This window comes from Pongo abelii, chromosome 4 (assembly GCF_028885655.2).
Source record: "Pongo abelii isolate AG06213 chromosome 4, NHGRI_mPonAbe1-v2.0_pri, whole genome shotgun sequence".
NCBI classification, from domain to species: domain Eukaryota; kingdom Metazoa; phylum Chordata; class Mammalia; order Primates; family Hominidae; genus Pongo; species Pongo abelii.
Genome location: NC_071989.2, coordinates 32024076 through 32042550, shown reverse-complemented (window position 1 = coordinate 32042550; position 18475 = coordinate 32024076). Strand labels below are relative to the sequence as shown.

General features: G+C 37.6%; 1 protein-coding gene across 13 annotated transcripts in view; it reads left to right on the top strand.

The window, feature by feature from the left end:
- Positions 1–18475, top strand: part of DROSHA (drosha ribonuclease III) — a 131232-nt gene that overhangs the window by 42708 nt on the left and 70049 nt on the right. For all 13 annotated transcript variants that reach the window (XM_063724077.1, XM_024247302.3, XM_024247298.3 and 10 more), the window contains 4 exons: positions 3520–3591; positions 5133–5214; positions 6145–6219; positions 17622–17791. In XM_063724077.1, coding sequence (XP_063580147.1) covers positions 3520–3591; positions 5133–5214; positions 6145–6219; positions 17622–17791 — 399 coding nt within the window. The remainder of the gene's footprint in view (positions 1–3519; positions 3592–5132; positions 5215–6144; positions 6220–17621; positions 17792–18475) is intronic.

Below are 18475 nucleotides of genomic sequence, written 5' to 3'. Positions count from 1 at the left end.
ATACACAAATTAGCTGGGCGCGGTGGTGGGCACCTGTAATCCCAACTACTCGGGAGGCTGAGGCAGGAGAATTGCTTGAACCCAGGAGGCAGAGTTTGCAGTGAGTCGAGATCGCGTCACCACACTCCAGCCTGGGCGACAAGAGCGAAACTCCTTGTCAAAAAAAGAAAAGGAAAAAGAAAAAAAATGTAAGATATATGTATGAGTTACACTGTATTTTGTCATATTCTCAAAAGCACAGGAGAACGCCTGGATCATTTCCCTCCCACTTTAGTTGGCTTCCCATTTGCAGTGGACTCGCTGACCCCTGGATTTGGTCAATCAGTATGTGGAAGTAGTAGAGTTAGAAGATGGAGGTTTGGAGAGTTTTTTAGTTTTTTGAGTTTTTTTGCTAGGGTGAGATAGGAGTATAAGTCAGCATAGGATGTTCTTTACTTTTAAGTATTCAAACACAATGGTAGTCATTTATATTATTTGATGGCATTTGTTGGGAGGTATTTTGGTGATCTTTGAAGTTACACAGTTTCTTGGTTGACCATTGTGTAGCAAAATAACAAGCTCTTCTTGACACTTAGAGAGATACCACAGTTTGAATAGATGAGGAGATCCTGCCTTTCCAAATTTGTGTGTCTGAGAAGGGCTCTGGTGGTATGGATGGAAGCCCAAAAGAAAATAAAGTATATACAAAGAGAAGAGGTCAGAGAAGGAATTCCAAGAAGTGATTTTACTTAAAATGAAATGGAGAAAGGACTGTACATGCATAAATCATCTAGCAGAGTGCTTTTTCCTATGATAGCAAGGAAGAAAGTTTGCACATTCGCTTTCTGCCTATCTCTTGAGAATTCCCAAGAGCTCCGGCTGTTTTCTCTACTATTTACTCTCTGAGTAATTCATTTCCACCCATGCATATTCTGATCCCCACCAGATCAATATTAATAGCTGTGACATGTACCTCTGTGTTAATACTCCACTCTCACATTTTAGATTGCCTTTTGAAATGAACCTCCTCGATGTTTCCTCAGATACTTTACCCTCAACCTGTGTGAAACTAGACTCGTCATCTTCCCTGCATATTGAACTTGAGGTACTCAGGGGACACCCTCCTGAATTAAGTGACCTAGTTGGTCACTTAAGCCCGAAACCCAGAAATGATCCTCGATTCTTTCTTCACTCTTCCTCCCACATCAGAATGGTCACTGTATATTTCAGTAATATCTCCTGTGTTTAAAATTTTTCTATTCCTTTCCAGTCTTCCCTTCATTTGGCTCCTGGACTATTGCATTAGACTTCAGTCCGGTCTTCTTTGTTCCCTTACAAGCCATTCCCACACTGTTTCCACAGTGTCTCATCTGAAATGTAAATGATGATAATCTGTAACTTAAAGTACTTGAATGATTTCTTGTTGCCATATATCCATAAGCCCTGACCTTAACATGGTTTGTAAGGGCTACGTAATAGAGTTCATATTTTCCTCTCTAGATCATCTGGCATCTCTCTCTCTCCACCCACTTCTGTCTGAACTGTGAAATTACTACTTCTTTCCTCAGCTGCCTTTCCTCCGTTTTTCTAGAAGCTAAACACCTGCTCTGCCTCAACCTTTTCTGGATGACCTGGAAAATTCCTCCCCATCTTTTTTTTTTTTTTTTTTTTTTTTTTTTTTTTTTTTTTTTTTTTTTTGTGATGGAGTTTTGCTCTTTTGCCCAGGCTGGAGTGAAGTGGCATGATCTTGGTTCACTGCAACCTCCGACTCCCGGGTTCAAGCGATTCTTCTGCCTCAGCCTCCCAAGTAGCTGGGATTATAGACGCCACCACGCCCAGCTAATTTTTGTATTTTTAGTAGAGACGGGGTTTCACCATGTTGGCCAGGCTGTTCTTCAATTCCTGAACTCAGTTGATCCACCCCGCTTAGCCTCCCAAAGTTCTAGGATTACAGGCGTAAGCCACCGTGCCCAGCCCCTCCTCATCTTTGAAGACAACTCATATGTTACCTCCTCTTTGGTTCTTTTGTACTTTATACTTTTTTTGGTTGCTTGTTTGTTTTTTAATTGAACTTAGAAGTTACATTGCATTGTATTCTGTTTGTATTTGCTTACATGCCTTTCTTCTTATACATCTTTACCTCTTAAGATAGGACCCGTAGCTTATTTTAGAGTACCTATGAACCTAATATAGTTGTTAGCAAAGAATAGGTATTTTAAAAATACATTGAATCATGCAAAATTTTGTAACTCTTAAATATTTTTAAATGATTATAAGAACAAAGTAGAACTTAAAAATCATAATGGCTATTACGAATTTCACTCAAATTAACCACTATTCTTTAGAATAAAAAGGAAAAGCCCCCAAGAACTAAACTTCGTATCTGAGAAAAGGATTTCCAGTAGATGGCATTATAAGACTATTTTTCTGTTTTTCTTACCATTCCTTTCACTGATAGAATTAAAATTTGTTTCTTTCTGATTGCTATGGTTTATGAAAATGATTACATCTATATAAAATCATCTTATGGACAGATTAAGCAGCCAGAAAAACTCAGTTAACGCATCTCCGGGACTTCTGGTTCTGTTATTTTCCCCAGCTAGCCAGCCAATTCTCTGCAGTAATCTCCCTCCCTTTTTCATTCTTTAATTTATTCAAAAATAGATTTACGGAAAACCTATTATGTGTAGGCAGTAGGCAATTGTCTGATGATACATTGGTAAAGTAAGATAGATGTGGATTTATTTTATGCTGAGCCTTCCTTCATTTTCACATGTATCTTGAGTACTAGAACAGGTAATGAGAGGGGTATACTCTAGTGGCTAAGAGCTGGGGTCTAGAGGAAGACTTCGCAGTTCACCAAGCTACCTGTTATCTTAGGCATGGTACCTGATGACTCTTCTGCTTTAGCTTCCTGCACTGTTCAGTGGACATGGTAGCCAAACCCATGTTATAGGGATGTTACATGAATGAATATTGTGAAGCATTTGGGACAGTGCCTGGCTCAAAAAATGTTAGCTATTATTATTTTTATTATCATTTGTTATTATTATATTTATTACCACAATTGCCTTTGCTCAAGAGCCAGATGGGCAGCACGAATTGGGTGTTTTCAGGGACCTACGAATCCATAATTGATGGGTTATCACCCTACTATCCCTGATCTGCTTAAGGAGCCAGAGATTCTAAAATATTTTAAAAACTTGAGAAACAGAAATGTTTATGGTTATGGTTTTATTAATTCTTTAGAGGTGATATTTGTGGTTTTAATGGGTTCTTGTCATGTTCGTGTTGCTGCTGCTAATACTGTTAATTAAGCACCACATTATGCAGGTTTCTTGGAGAGGCCAGGCCAGCTGGGTTCTTGTCATTAAAATCCAGCAGTTGTGGTCAAGCTTCATGTGCAGTGTTGTTAGCCGCTGAGATGAAGGTGAAGCCTTCTCATTTGGTTCATGGCCTTTTGGGTCAGGTAACAAACGTGTATAATATGAGCCTGCAGGGAGATGTTGGGGAACTGAACCTCACTTCTTTTTATTGCAGATTCCACTGTGTAAAGTAATTAGATTCAACATCGACTACACGATTCATTTCATTGAAGAGATGATGCCGGAGGTAAGGGAAAAGATTGTGTAGTGGTTTGATGTAGTTTGCTCTTTTGCTTGTTCCACACTACTATTTTAAAGCATTGAACTTGGCCAGATCTGGCTTTTGCCAGGGATATCTCTAAAGTATCATATTCACTGTTGAAAGAGTCAGTGAAATGTAGCTCTAGTATCAAGGTTAAAATTCAGGCCAATTTTCAGCTTGTTGACCTGTTTTTGAACCCCTTTCTCCTTGTGTTACATCTGCTGATATTAACTTTACATCTGTTTCTAGTTTCTTTTACGTAGGGGACAGATTTTGGTTACTGGCCATTATCAGAGGGGAAATTGGAATAGTGAAACAATCTGATAGCTGTTGTAATAATCTTATTCGTTATCTCCAATGACAAGATCAATGCTTGGTTCATTTTTCTTCCCATATATTTACATATTTTTCCTAATTGTTTTTCATTGCGGGTGCTCAGCAGCAGATTTATCTCAATATATGCAAGAGATTTAAAATTCCAAAGGAAGATTAATGTGAATCTCAGAATGATTCATAGTCTGATCTTGAATTTAGTGGTGTCAACAAATCATACTAAGAAATAACAACTAGACAGCAAACAAGCTTGTGCACTTAACATTGTGTTGGAGTCAGGGTCCATTTCCGGAGTCCCTGGCTCTGCTTGCAAACCTTGTTTAATGGGACTGCTCTGTCATGGGCAGGGAGCGTGGAGGGGGAAATTGATCGGCATCACATGTGTGCCTAGTTGGCACCTGTTTCATTCTGAGCAAGTCTTGTTTATTGTACCTTACTTTCAAAAAGAATTAAAGAAAAAGAACCACCCCTTCATTCTCCTGCTTTAGAAGGGCTTTTTTTTTTTTTTTTTTTTTTAACTTCCTTTTGGTTTTTAAGGTCATATGCCTTCATTTGCTATTGTAAAAGTTTATGACTTCTGGCGTGATCTCACGCAGGGTGATTTATGAACTCCGAGCAAAACAAGTAGGAGGAAGAATTATGAGATAAGTCTCACTGGCAAATATATCATCTGTTTAGCTTGTTTACAGGAGAAATTTTGGTGCAGAGTTGTATAGTTTTTCTTAGCCCTTTATTTGCGTTCATTACGAATTTGAACTTTTTGGGTACACATGACCTCTGTTTTTTGGTAACTCCATGACAGTTATTCTGGATGTGTGGGGTGGGGGTGGGGGACAAGCCTATCAGGTGCATATGTGTAATCTGAATTAACAAAACATCCTCAGAAGATTCTGACACAGTTTATAATTGAATTAGAAAAATATATTAATATAAGTGAGACTTTACTTTTTAAATTTCTCATTTTATTTGTATACTGAGAAGGGCTAAGTTGACATTAAGGAATCCTAGTGGCATTATTGTCTATTTCATTTCCATCTGAAACTAGTGATCAGTGGCCAAACTTTTCAGGAAACTATATGGTCTTAGTGTAGTTTTAACAGACACTTTTAAAGACACTTGACAAGAACAAGTTGAACCTTCAGTTAATATATATTTGCCAATCTATAGTAATTTAATTTTGGTTTATTTTTCAGAATTTTTGTGTGAAAGGGCTTGAACTCTTTTCACTGTTCCTATTCAGAGATATTTTGGAATTATATGACTGGAATCTTAAAGGTAAGTAATAGGATTTAAAGAAGAGAGTAATGTTTATAGAAGAACATTATAGTATATGTGAAAACTCTTATAAAAGTTGTAGGGAGATAGTTGAAATTTCTCTTATTTTTTAAATACCCAGAGAAAAGTGTTATTCACAGGAATGCTTGTTATCATTTGACATGAATAAGTTTCTATAGATTTTACTTTATACAGTTTGATAGGGCTTATTATTAGCTGGTAGCAGCTTGAAGATGGTACCAGTTATTATGTGTAACTACCTTGATATATGTGTACCTGGGAAATTACCATTAGTTAATATTTTAAATCTAGTAAACTTTGCTGTAATAAATCTTCTAAGATGGAAGTTTATTTAAATGCAAAACTTTGGTTAGTCATTAAAACATACACACACACGCACACATGCAGACACTTAGAGTGAACTAGATAGATTCAAAGACTTGATGCTTGGTTCTTGGATAGTAGCTTACTCTTTTGGAAGTATCCATATTCTAACAAACAGTTACTTATTTATTGATGAGTGGCTTTTCAAACTGATAGCATTTCTCAACTTTTTTTAGTGTAGTGATTAAAATGGGAAAGAATGAACACATAGTTACATTATATCATGCAATAATTCAATTATAGTAAGTCTTGATAGTTTTGAATTTTAAAAATAGTTTTACTGTATATATTTGCTACTTGGGGCTTTCATCCTCTTCTTGCCTTCTTGTAGTCTCCTCATTGCAGTCTTCCTTGGGTGCTTGTGGCAGTTACCAATGATTGATTTAGCCACTGAGGAGGAGTGGCAGGAGGTGGTGGTATTTTTTATGCCTCTACTTCTAGTGGTAGTTTTTGTGGTTATCATAAATCTTAGAAATTAAGTTGCAGTGCTTGTTTTTTTAAGACTGAATTTTCTTTTTTTTTTTTTTTCTCATTTGTTTGCTTCAGGTCCTTTGTTTGAAGACAGTCCTCCCTGCTGCCCAAGATTTCATTTCATGCCACGTTTTGTAAGATTTCTTCCAGGTAAATCTTCTGGCTTGTCAGTGACCTGGTGAGATAGTGCATCTGAAAATAAGCTTGCCATTTTCCTTTCAGTCTTCAGGGACAACTTTCCCACCTTCAATACTGTTAATTATCTACTACTCAGGTTAGGCACGGAAATGTAAAATTATACATGTAGATTTATATCCCTGCATAAATTATGGTAGTCCAAATTAGATGAACAATGGAAGAAAAGATTTATAAATTTTAGAAATCTACTTGACAAAATATCATGCAGGTGTGTTAATGTGGAAAAATGACTGTGGCTTAAAAAATGCATATGGCTAATTGGAAAACAATAAAAAAATTTTAAATGCAATATGATTATAACTGCTGAAAAAATTACTGTAATAATAGTTACATTAAGGTAGTAGGATTATAGTGATTTTTTTCTTATCTTTTGACGTGTGCTTGAATTCATTTTACAGTGTAAAAAAGGTATAAAATAATTTTTTCTCCCAATAAAATATATAAGGAAATATATAACAGTTTTTTAAAGCAGTATTTTAACTGTTTTCTAATTTTTTTTTAAAGAATCCAACTATAATATTTGGCATTATATTTAGTGTTTTTAAAAATGCTTGGAGTCAGTTTAGTGACATGTACCTATAGTCTCAGCTATTTGGGAGGCTGAGAAGGAAGGATCGTTTGAGCCCAGTGGAGGTTTGAGACCAGCTTGAGCAATGTGGCAAGGCCCTATCTCTAAAAATTAAAAAAAAAAAAAATGTATTTTTAATGAAATCTTTTGGTTGCCTTCTTGTTTGCAAAATCTTTCTCCTTGAGGCTTCTGGCACCCTATTCCCACTCCTTCTTTATTTATTTCCTAGTCAATTACCTGCTTTATCAAGTGCTGTGAAACCTGGCTTACAGTTTCCTCTCTCCACAAGGTTCTGTTAACAGCCTGGTGAACTTCACTTACCATTCTACACTGAGCTATATAATTATTTGACTTTTTCTACTGTAAGGATTGTCACCACTCAGCTGCTTAATCTTAAGATAAAACCTTGGACCATGCCACCAACCTACATTAATTTCTCCCTAGAATTTGACTCCAGTATCTCACTTTCTGGTGACATCCTTCAGTCTAGCCTCTCATGTCCCTATTGCCTTTGCATCTGCTTGGATCTTCCCTCTTCTCCTTATGTATGGCTACTTTCATTTGCCTTCCCCACCAGGTCCTGTGCTCTGATGTTTACCCTGTCAGTTCTAGCTGTCTCAGCTGCTTGTATGGCCACCATCTCCGAGTTAATGTCACCAATCCAACTGCTTGCCTTTTTTTCTATATGTGGGCCACCCAGTAATACCACCCAGTAAAACATAGCTGCTGCTATAAATCTGTGGTCTATAATCTTGGTTGGGGAGCTTTTCTTCGTGTAACCTTTCCACCCAATATCAGCAGTTAAAGAATTTCAATGCTGTGTTCGTGCTGTCCTCCTTATGCCTCCTGTCTTCCCACGGGCAGGAGCCCATGTCTCCCTCATGCCTGAGAGCCCTGCAGTGAGCCTGTCGGAGTCTGGCTTCCTCCAGTGCCCTTGTCCATTCACAGCCAAGTTTTGCTTCAGTGCCAGACCCTCTCTAACTGTCCCTAGCCCACTGCAGCTGCCGATGCCAGAGGCAGCCTCCTATAGACCAAGTGCAGAGGACGTGCCTCAATGTTAGTCTCTCCCCTGCTCTGGTGCCTGGGCGCTCCTTACTTTCCTCCTGTCTCTTTGACTCCTGTTGTGTGTCTTTAGTTTCTTGCCTACTCTGTCTGGTTTAGATTTTTCTTAAGAGTTTTTCCTGATACTCTTTCCTCAGTCCAGACAGTCAAAATGGCTTAGTTTATTTTAGGTTAGCATTACTCAGATTTTTAGTATTACTGTTCATGTTTATTTTGTTTAGAAATGCATTCAAAGGCTTTTCTCCTTTTTATATCTGGTTTTGCTTTATTGAGATGCCCTTTCTTCTCTTCTGGTGAATGAATCTTTTGATTTTAGAATGGCGCTTCAGCAATAAACTTATTAGAAAATGGTGTTAGAGTGAATTTGCTGAAAAGCCTTTTCCTTTCTATATCTACTTTCCTCTAGGCATTTTATGACCAAACAGATGTCTGAGAGAAAGTGGGCAGTTTTTAAATCACCTTAAAGAAAAATCTGATGTTGGATATTTACTTTGTGAGATTTCAACTCTCACGTGACTCTGTGGGGGTAACATTTAGGTTGTCGTAAAGAAAAAGATCTATTGATTTGTTTTTAAACAGGATTTACCTTTCATTAGACTCCCCTTTGAAAATATACATACTAAGAAGACCCTGAAGGATACAGAAAAATACCTAATGTATAAAATGCATTTTGGTATTAATTAGGAAATTATGGTTGATTTATTATTCATAATGTGACTTTGTTAAAGATCTTTTAGAAAATGGTGAATTAAAAAAACACATTTTGATATATATTTTCATTTTTTCTGTGCATAAGCTTTTTTTTACGTAGTTGTCATCTACTAGTATATGATTTGCATCTATTTTTTAATAATTCATTGAGCAGATGGATATTTTTAAAGATCATGATATATAGTGCCAAATTTCTTGTCAAAAGAATAACATCAGTTTGTGCTGCTATGAAAAATGCATTATTATTCATTTTTAGCATTTTGGCTTTCCCATCTTCCTTCTCTCCTTTCTTTCTTCCTTTTAAAAAATTTCAGTGGTGAGTTCCATGAGACTGAAGAGTAAACATTTGTCTGTCTTGTTGTGTCACTAGTGCTAACATACTTCATGGCACATAGCAGGGACTCAGTAAATACTTGTTTACTGATTTTATTTAATTGGTCATAATAATGCCTTATCTAAATATTGATGTTTTTGGTTACTAGTGGGTGTGCTTTTCAAATAGTCTTTGGTATTATCTCTCATTTTTATAAAGTAAACTTTTGATTGAACTATAACATAAATACTGAAGAGTGCATGGATCATGAATATAGGACCTTAGTGAGTTTTTACAAAGTGAATATGACCATCCACCCAGCACCCAGATCAAGATTAGTAGCTTCCAAGAACCCCCTTCGGACCCCTTTCCAGTCACTGCCGAGACCCTCAAGGGTAACTGCTACTCTGACTTGAAACACCATGTATTAGTTTTACCTGTTTTTGAACTATAAAAACTAAAATTTTATATTCTCTTTTGCTTCTGTCTTTTGTTTAATGTATTTCAGAATCATATCCTGTTGTACTTAACTGTAGTTGGCTCATTCTCACTACTATATAGTATTATATGGGATGACTAAATTAAAATAAACCTATCTATGATTAATGGACATTTGAGTATTTTCAGTATATATATATATATTCATGACATTTATATTCATGTTCTATATTCACTATATATAACATATATTCACTATATATCTGTATCTGTATATTTGAATAGCATATGTACGTTCACCAAAGACCTGTACGTGTTGTTTAGTGAGCATATATATATATTTTTCTGTTACATATATACCATACCAAGTGGAATTCTGTGTGTGTGTATATTAAGCTTTGTAGACACTTTCAGTTCTCCAAAGTGACTGTACTGTTTTACCTTCTCATTAACAGTGTATGAAAATTCAATTTATTTCACATTCTCACCACTTGGCATTTATTTTTTCTTTGTCAATTTAGTCATTCTGATGTGTGTTCAGAAGTATCACATTGTGATTTTAATTTGCATTCTCCTAATGACTAATAAAATGGAGCACCATTTCATATATTTATTAGGTACCTAGATAGTGTGTTTTTTTAAAAGTGCTCATTCAAGTCTTTTGCCCGTTTTACTATTGGGCAATGTCAGCCTTTTTCTCATTGATTTTTTTTTTTTTTTTAGGTTTTTAGAAATATATACTGTATATGAGTTCTTTGACAGATATATATATATATATATATAGCCAATACCTTCTCTGTAGATTGCTTTTCTCTGTAGATTTGCTCTGTAGATTCTTGATGACTTTTGTTGAATAGAAATTCTTAATTTTTATGTAGTCCAATTTATAGATATATATTCCTTTATGATTAGAGCTTTTTGTATCATATTTATGAAATTTTCGCCTACCCTAAAGTCAAGATACTCACTTATATTTTCTTCACTTTTAGAGCTGTAATCAGTCTTGAATTTGTTTTCACAATTGGTATGAGATATGGGTCAAAACTCAGTATTTTCAATGTGGGTATCCAGTTGACCCAGCACCATTTATTGAAAAGAACAATTTCTTTCTTTAGAAAATTGAAGTCTTGCTTTTGCTTTTGATTGAGTTGACTCTGTGTATTATGTGTGTATGTGTGTGTATACAAACAATACAAAAGTATGTAAAGTAAAAACAGTGAACACTTCCTACTGAACATGTGAAAATGGGTAAATGCTGTAAATGGCTTGATTTGTATTGTTTTAACCACTGTAAGGAGAATTATGCTTTTTTTCTTCAAGTGGAATAGCACTAAATATGTTACACAACTTCCTTTTTTCTTAACTCAGATAACTTCAGGCATTCTCTGTACTGTAAACGCTTTGCTTCATTCTTTGATGCATACTTAGCATTTTATAGTATGGATGGACATTAATTTGTTTATAATTCCTATGGTGACAAATATTTTGGAGTTCTCCATTTTTTCCCCATTTCATATAAATGCTTCAGAAATAGTCTGTGTCTATCCTGTTGCATTTGTTTGTTTCTGTAAGGTAGAGTTCTAGTAGTGAAATTATGTGTTAAGGTAGTATGCACATTTTAAATTCAGAATGATGTTGGCCAAGTTTTCTCTAGAAAGGACATACCAATTTGTAGTTCTGACCAACAGTACTCTTTCTGACCAACAGAAAGTACTCTTTTTCTGTACACCTGCCAATACTGGATGTAGTCTTTTTTTTGAGACAGAGTCTCACTCTTCTCACCCAGAGTGGAGTGCAGTGGTGCCATCTCGGCTCACTGCAACCTCTGCCTCCCGGGTTCAAGTGATTCTCTTGCCTCAGCCTTCCAAGTTGCTGAAATTACAGGGACCTGCCACCATGCCTGGCTAATTTTTGTATTTTTAATAGAGACAGGGTTTTGCCATGTTGGTCAGGCTGGTCTCGAACTCCTGACCTCAGGTCTGCCCGCCTCAGCCTCCTAAAGTGCTGGGATTAAAGGCGTGAGCCATCATACCTGGCCAGGATGTTACTAGTCTTTTATAGTTTAGTCCAAGCTTGTCCAACCCGCAACCCATGGGCCACATATGGCCCAGGACGGCTTTGAATGTGGCCCATCACAAATTCGTAAACTTTCTTAAAACATTTTGAGTTTTTTTTGGATTATTCTTTTTAATCTCATCAGTTGTCGTTAGTGTTAGTGTATTTTATGTGTGGCCCAAGGCAATTCTTCCATCGTGGCCCAGGGAAGCTGAATGATTGGACATTCCTGGTTTAGTCCATCTGATAAGCAAAAAGTCTGATGTTACTATTTGCATGTTTCTTGAACTTCTTTGAGAATGAGTAGCTTTCCACATTTTTCAGGTATTTTATGGTCTTCTCATTCTTACTTGCTTTTTATTTATGTCAGTTTATTATAATATCTAACTGAAAATTCAAGTTTTATAAGTCATCATCATATTTCTCTAATTCTTCAGTTTATCCCTTTTGAAGATAGCTGTCCCAGTTGCTTTATACAACTTTACCCAAAAGTAAGCTTGATAGTTTAAACCAAGGATTATTCAATGCTGACCAGTTTACCAGAAACCAAATCATAGAGCAATCAGTTTATTGAGATTTAAAATTTTTTCTCAAATTTTTGTTTCTTTCCTTTCCCACTCTCTACCTTTGGTCGCAAATAGTTGATATGAACTAGACTGAGTATAAGGTTTTATTCTGAGTGTAACTGGGGCAAAGGTAGGTCATAATTCAAGATAGTGAGATCACACTTAGGGGAAAGCCTACTCATTGCTTATATTACCGCCCTAGTAAAGCATCGCAAATCCTGAATCAGTTTTGCAAATTGACTGTCTAGAAAATTGATTCTTTGAAATTGCCCCATCTGGAGCAGTAGTTCTCAGGTGTGGCGGGCAGGGGGCCAGGAGATGGGAGAGTATTGCAAAATTTCCAGGAGGCAAGTGTAGTTTGCAAAACCATCTATTAGTACCACAACTTAATATACATTTGGAAAATTTAGAAAAGACTTGTTAATACGTATTTTAGAAAATAAGATTATTAGGATGTCTCAGCAGGAATATCCAGAAGGCACAGAAACGCAGTCATACAGTTACTGTCAGTGTAGAGAAAGGGGATAATATTTTTGTGTTTCTTAGAGTTGAGTACTAACAGTTGAGAAATACTCTTATAAGCAGCCATATTCTTAATACAGATTCCCTAACAAATTACCCCCCTCCCCAAATAACCATATAAATAATCAAGCAATATAAACTGAGAGAATTGGGTCTCTAAGAAACAGTTTATAAAGTCCGTCAGTTCATTAATGACTGTCCAGATTCATTCCCTGAAACACAAACTCCAGTTCTTCCTGAATAATGAGCTGTTGTCACAGTTCCAGTCCGAGAGTTGGCGGAATTCCTGCTAACCTTAGCTTACCCGCTCTCATTTCTCATTTATATCATGTCCTATTTATTTCAGCTAACAAGATAAAAATTAATTCCTAGCCCTCAGTGACATGGCTCCATAAATCCCCAACATAAACAAGTGGCAAGGCAGACAAACCAAAAGAGCCAATTCATTAACATTAGTGAATTCATGGCAGCCTGAGTGCAAGTGGCCAAGTTATTAGTCTGCTTTAGAAAGTCATTCCACAAATGTTTATGGAGTGTCTTTTTGCCAGGCTCGGTGTGAGAGATACAGCCCATGCCCTGTGGGCTCTGGCAGGAGTCTCTAATCTGTGGATCTCCTCTTACCTTTCCATGGAAATTGAACCCCAAAACCAGACAGGGAGCAGAGTCTCAATCCCCCTTCCTTGAGATACCTTTCACCTCAGGTTATCTGCCCTGAGTTTCTACTTTTTTACGGTGGTAAATAAAATCTCTTTAAGGTTTAGTTGCCATTTAAAATATTTAGCAGATTTCTATATGGTTTTATGGTTTTTCCTTCAGTGTTGTTAACTTTGCACCTGATGTGCAAAGTTAACTAGACATATTTTTAATTATGTCTACTTTCTATACTGCTATGTGACTCACTCCTGCCTTATCATTAGCATTGCACCTAAATAAGAAGGTGGATAACTGGCATTCTTACAAGCACCTTGTGATCTTCTTTCTTTCTTTCTTTCTTTTTTTGATAGGGAGTCTCACCCTGTCACCCAGGCTGGAGTGCAGTGGCACAGTCTCGGCTTACAGCAACCCCTGCCTCCCAGGTTCAAGCGATTCTCCTGCCTCAGCCTCCTGAGTAGTGGGGATTACAGGACTCTGCCACCATGACTGGCTGATTTTTGTATTTTTAGTAGAGACAGGGTTTTGCCACGTTGGCCAGGCTGGTCTCGAACTCCTGACCTCAGGTGATCCACCCACCTTGGCCTCCCAAAGTGCTGGGATTACAGGTGTGAGCCACCCCACCCAGCCAATGGCCTTATTTCTTAATCTAGTTATGCCTTTCCTAAATTGGACAGTATCTATACTAATCATTTTCTACAGAAATGAAGACTTTAAGGGAGTCTTGGTTTGTAGTCTTAAGTATTCCTCTCTCTCACTAGCTCTTTTAAAAGTCTTTTCACATTAAATTCGCTGTCCCCAGTCCATTTCCCTTTTATCTGAAGTGCCATGGAGTCACGCAACTGTAAATGTATGTGTGGAGGTTCTAGTGCTGTTTTATATACCTGGACCTGTGTATATTTACTCCCTCCGTCATCCTCCTCTCCCCCATGAAAATATGAATCTTTTTTCTAATTCTTACACAAAGCAACATTCTGCTCCTTCTTAGGGTATTTTAGACCCCTATTGTGTCCTTAAAGTCCCTAGTACTCTTAAGTAATCTCACCAAGTATAGGCAATATGAGCCAAAAATTATTTTATTTTTTCCTTAGTTCCTAGTGAACCTAGTTAGGGTGGCAGTTCTTTCCAAGGTTCTCTGGGTTTCCTTTATTCCTGCTGTTCTGTGTATGCACGTGAAGTGTATAGGCAACGTATTCTGGCATTAGAATTTTCTCATTCACCTGTTCACCTCAGTCCCCTTAGAAGATTAGCGATTATCATGGACTCAGACTGAGAGACAGGTATTGTGGGTTTGCTGGGCTCCTTAGCAAAGAGAGGAACATTACTGATGGAGGAACACATGTTACAAGCAGGTGGATTGGAATATGTTTTTATTATTTTATTTTTTGAGACAGAGTCTTACTTTGTTCTCCAGGTTGGAGTGAAGTGGCACAGTCATGGCTCACTGCAGCCTCAACCTTCAGGGATCAGGTGATCCTCCCATCTCAGCCTCCTGAGCAGCTGGGACCACCAGCGTGTACCACCATGCCTGGCTAATTTTTGTATTTTTTTGTAGAGAGGGGTTTTGCCATGTTGCCCAGGCTAGCCTTGAACTCCTGAGCTCAAGCAATCTGCTCACCTTGGCCCCCCAAAGTGCTGGGATTACAGGCATGAGCCACCATGCCCAGGTGGAAATGTGTTTTGAGACTGACTTGGAGAAATATGCCCCTAGCCATGTGTCTTCGTTTGAACTGTACTAACAAAAACATTATAGATTGGTGGCTTAGACAACAAACACTTATTTCTCACAGTCCTGGAGGCTGGTAATCTGAGATCAGGGCGTCATCGTGGTTGGGTTGTTGATGAAGGTCCTCTTACTGTTTCACAGCCAGCCATCTTCTTATATCCTCACCTGGTGGGTAAAAGAGAGAGGAAGCAAGTTCTTTCATGTTTCTTATAAGGGCACTAATCTCATTTATGACGGCTCTACCTTCATGACCTTATTACCTCTGAAGGCCCCAACTCCTAATATCATCATACTGGGGGTTAAGATTTTAATATATGGCTGGGTGCCGTGGCTCACACCGTAATCCCAGCACTTTGGGAGGCTAAGGTGGGAGGGTCATTTGATCCCAGGAATTGGAGAACAGCCTGGGCAACATAATTAGACCCTGTCTCTACAAAAAAATTAAAAAAGTAGCCAGGCGTGGTGGCACAAGCCTGTAGTCCCAGCTACTTGGGATGCTGAGATGGGAGGATTGCCTGAGCCCAGGAGGTTGAGGCTGCGATGAGCCGTGATGGCATCACTGCACTCCAGCCTGGGTGACAGAGACCCTGAATCGAAAAGAAAAAAGAAAAAAAAAGGATTTTAATATATGAAATTTGGGGGAACACAAACATTGAGTCCATAACACTATGGACGTTAGCTTATTAATGATGACTTGCGGTTAAGGCAGTTGCTTTGTAATAAGGCATAAAAAAAGTCACTGCTATGAATTAGTAGATATAACATATCTTAATGTGGGTTGATGTATTTTGTGACTTTGTCACTTCTTGGACAATTATTATTACTTTTTAGAAGCACAGTGTCTTTAGAACTTTGATTAAAAGAACTTTATTTTCTGAGTATTATCTACAAAGATTCATTTAGGAACCGTTGTGATCAATCATTATTAGCCTATGTGCTTCTTGAGCGCCTAGAGCTTGTAGCATTTTTTTCCCTAGTGATACTGACATGGGACCACTCACAGTGCATGGCACATGTGGTGAAAAACATGCTCCCATCTCAGAGTCAACTCCAGAGCTCTTAACGAGCTGTAAAGCTTTGTAAGATCTGACTTCCCTGCTGCCTCTCTCACATTCTTCTCACTTCACACCATCCACAGTGGCCTCTTTGCAGTTCCTGGGCACAACAGTTCCACTCCACCTTAGGGCATTTGCTCTTTCTTCTCCTCTTCCAGACTGCTGCATGGTAGCCTCCCTTGCTCCTTTCAAGTTTTGCCTACATGAAACCTCTTAGAAGATTCCTTTCCTATCCATCCTTTTAGATACAACTCTAGTTCCTTGTCCTGTTTGATTCTTCTTTGTAGTACTCATCTCAACCTGATCTTTTATGTAGCTCTTTTATATTGTCTCTTTCTACTGCAGTAGAAGCTTCAGGAAGGCAAGGCTTTGGCTGTCTCCATCATTGCTGCGTTCTCAGGGCCTAGAACAGTGGCTGTTACATAAAAGGCACTCAATAAATATTTGTTGAATGAATGAATATTTGGATGAATGAGTGAATGCATGCCTACATATATATTGGCTGTAGAACAGCAATGTGGTCTAGTTCCAGAGTAACATCTCAGATGGAGGAACACAGCTCACACAGAAATGTTGATATTTTCTCTCTTTTCTCTCAGACATGCAGTCTTGTTTAAGTTCTTAGCCCACAGCAATTCACATTAAACTTGTTTAGTGCCCCAGACTCAAACTGGGTGCCACTAATTCCTCTGACCAAGGAGGACACTCTCTTTTGTGCCATCCCATTGCTGCCATCTTGTGCGCTTGGTCCCTTTCTTTCTTCCTGAAGTGTTGGTCCTGTACTACTGTTTATAGCCTATCTCATGACCTGGGAGAGGGTAATGATTGTCCTCTTCAGGGCTCTTGTCCTTTGTTTGGTTGGGTGTAGGCAAAGAAAAGAGATATAAAATGGTTGCCCATGTTGGTCTAGAAGTTAAGTCCAAAGAGAAGGCAGAAGCCTGTGGACCCCACATTAATGCCCAAATGAAGTGGATGTCTTTAGTTCATCAAGTACTAGATTAATTGTCTTTTTCCAAGGTACTTGAATGATGCCCTTTGTTATTTTTATCCCCTGTTCTTGGTGCTATATGCTTCTGTAGGCCTCAGAACACTTGGTATTTTTTCCATGTACTAACTCCATAGCGATCTTCCATGATATTAGCACTGGCTCTTTAGCTCTGTTCATCATGGCAGGTGCAGCACATTAGCACCAAAAAATTAGACCATAATGCAACAACAGCTTATTGAAGACATCCATAAATATCTCACAAAAGCTTAGAATTTCCTTAAGACAGTAACATCACTTCTAAAGAGCTTTCATCTGTTACCTCAGAAAGAATGATAAAATATTTAAGACCTAACATGGTTCTGTATATTATAAACTATGGTTCTTTATGCTAGGTGGCTTTAAATTTATTTAGATAGGCACCTGTTTTATATTCATACCTCACAAATGGAGCCTTTTATCATTTATAATGTTGTTGTTGCCAATTTAGTAAATGAGATGGTTTATGAGCACTGTTCATCAATGAAACAAATGGCTTTCATATTATTTGGCACCTGGTTAAACAGTGTAAATTTTACATTACCTTTTTGTATGTGCTCTTTTTCCTCCATTGTCTTGTTTTTTTCCCTATTCAGTTGTTGATTTGCTGTAAGTTGAGTAGCCTTATTTTTCCCCTTCTCTCCATTCCCACTCCCACCCAAGATGGAGGAAAGGAAGTGCTGTCCATGCACCAGATTCTCCTGTACTTGTTAAGGTGCAGCAAAGCCCTGGTGCCCGAGGAGGAGATTGCCAATATGCTTCAGTGGGAGGAGCTGGAGTGGCAGAAATATGCAGAAGAATGCAAAGGCATGATTGTTACCAACCCTGGGACGGTATGTTCTGGTGTCTGTATATTCAGAGGCTGGAGGACCTTCTTTTCCAGATCTGAATGTTTCATGAAAACAGTAACAGCACATTTTAAAAGTTTTAGGTACTTGCTGCTCTTGTCCTTGGATAATTTTTCGTTTAAATATTTAGTAAATAAGAAAATATTACAATTTAGGCATATTTGGTAGTAAATTCACCTAATTTAGTAAATTTATTCTACCTGAAAATAGGGACATTTTTAAGGCTTTTGATGGATGTTGCAGATTGCTTTCCAGAAGGGCTGTAAAATTTGTACTCTGGGAGCATATGAGAGCAACCATATCTTCATGCTGGTTATACTAAGGGAATTTGATGAGAGTTGGGGGGCGGGAAATGACTTAGTTCAGTTTTGTATTTATTTTGATTTCTAAATGTTTATTGCCCATTCGTGTTTTCTTTTGATAATTGCCTGTTAATATCCTTTGATCTTTTTTGTAGTCTTCTTTTTTATTGATCCTCCACCATAATTATTATAAATATTTTCCATTTCTTTGGGTGCTACTTAAGTTTTTTGTTTTAAAATTAGCTTTTAATATTCAATTTTAGAAGTAAAAAATGCAAACATTTAAAGGAGATAATTAAAAGAAAACTAGTTCTTATATAAAGACATAACATTTTCTTTATATCAATTTTTTCTTCTAAATTAGTGT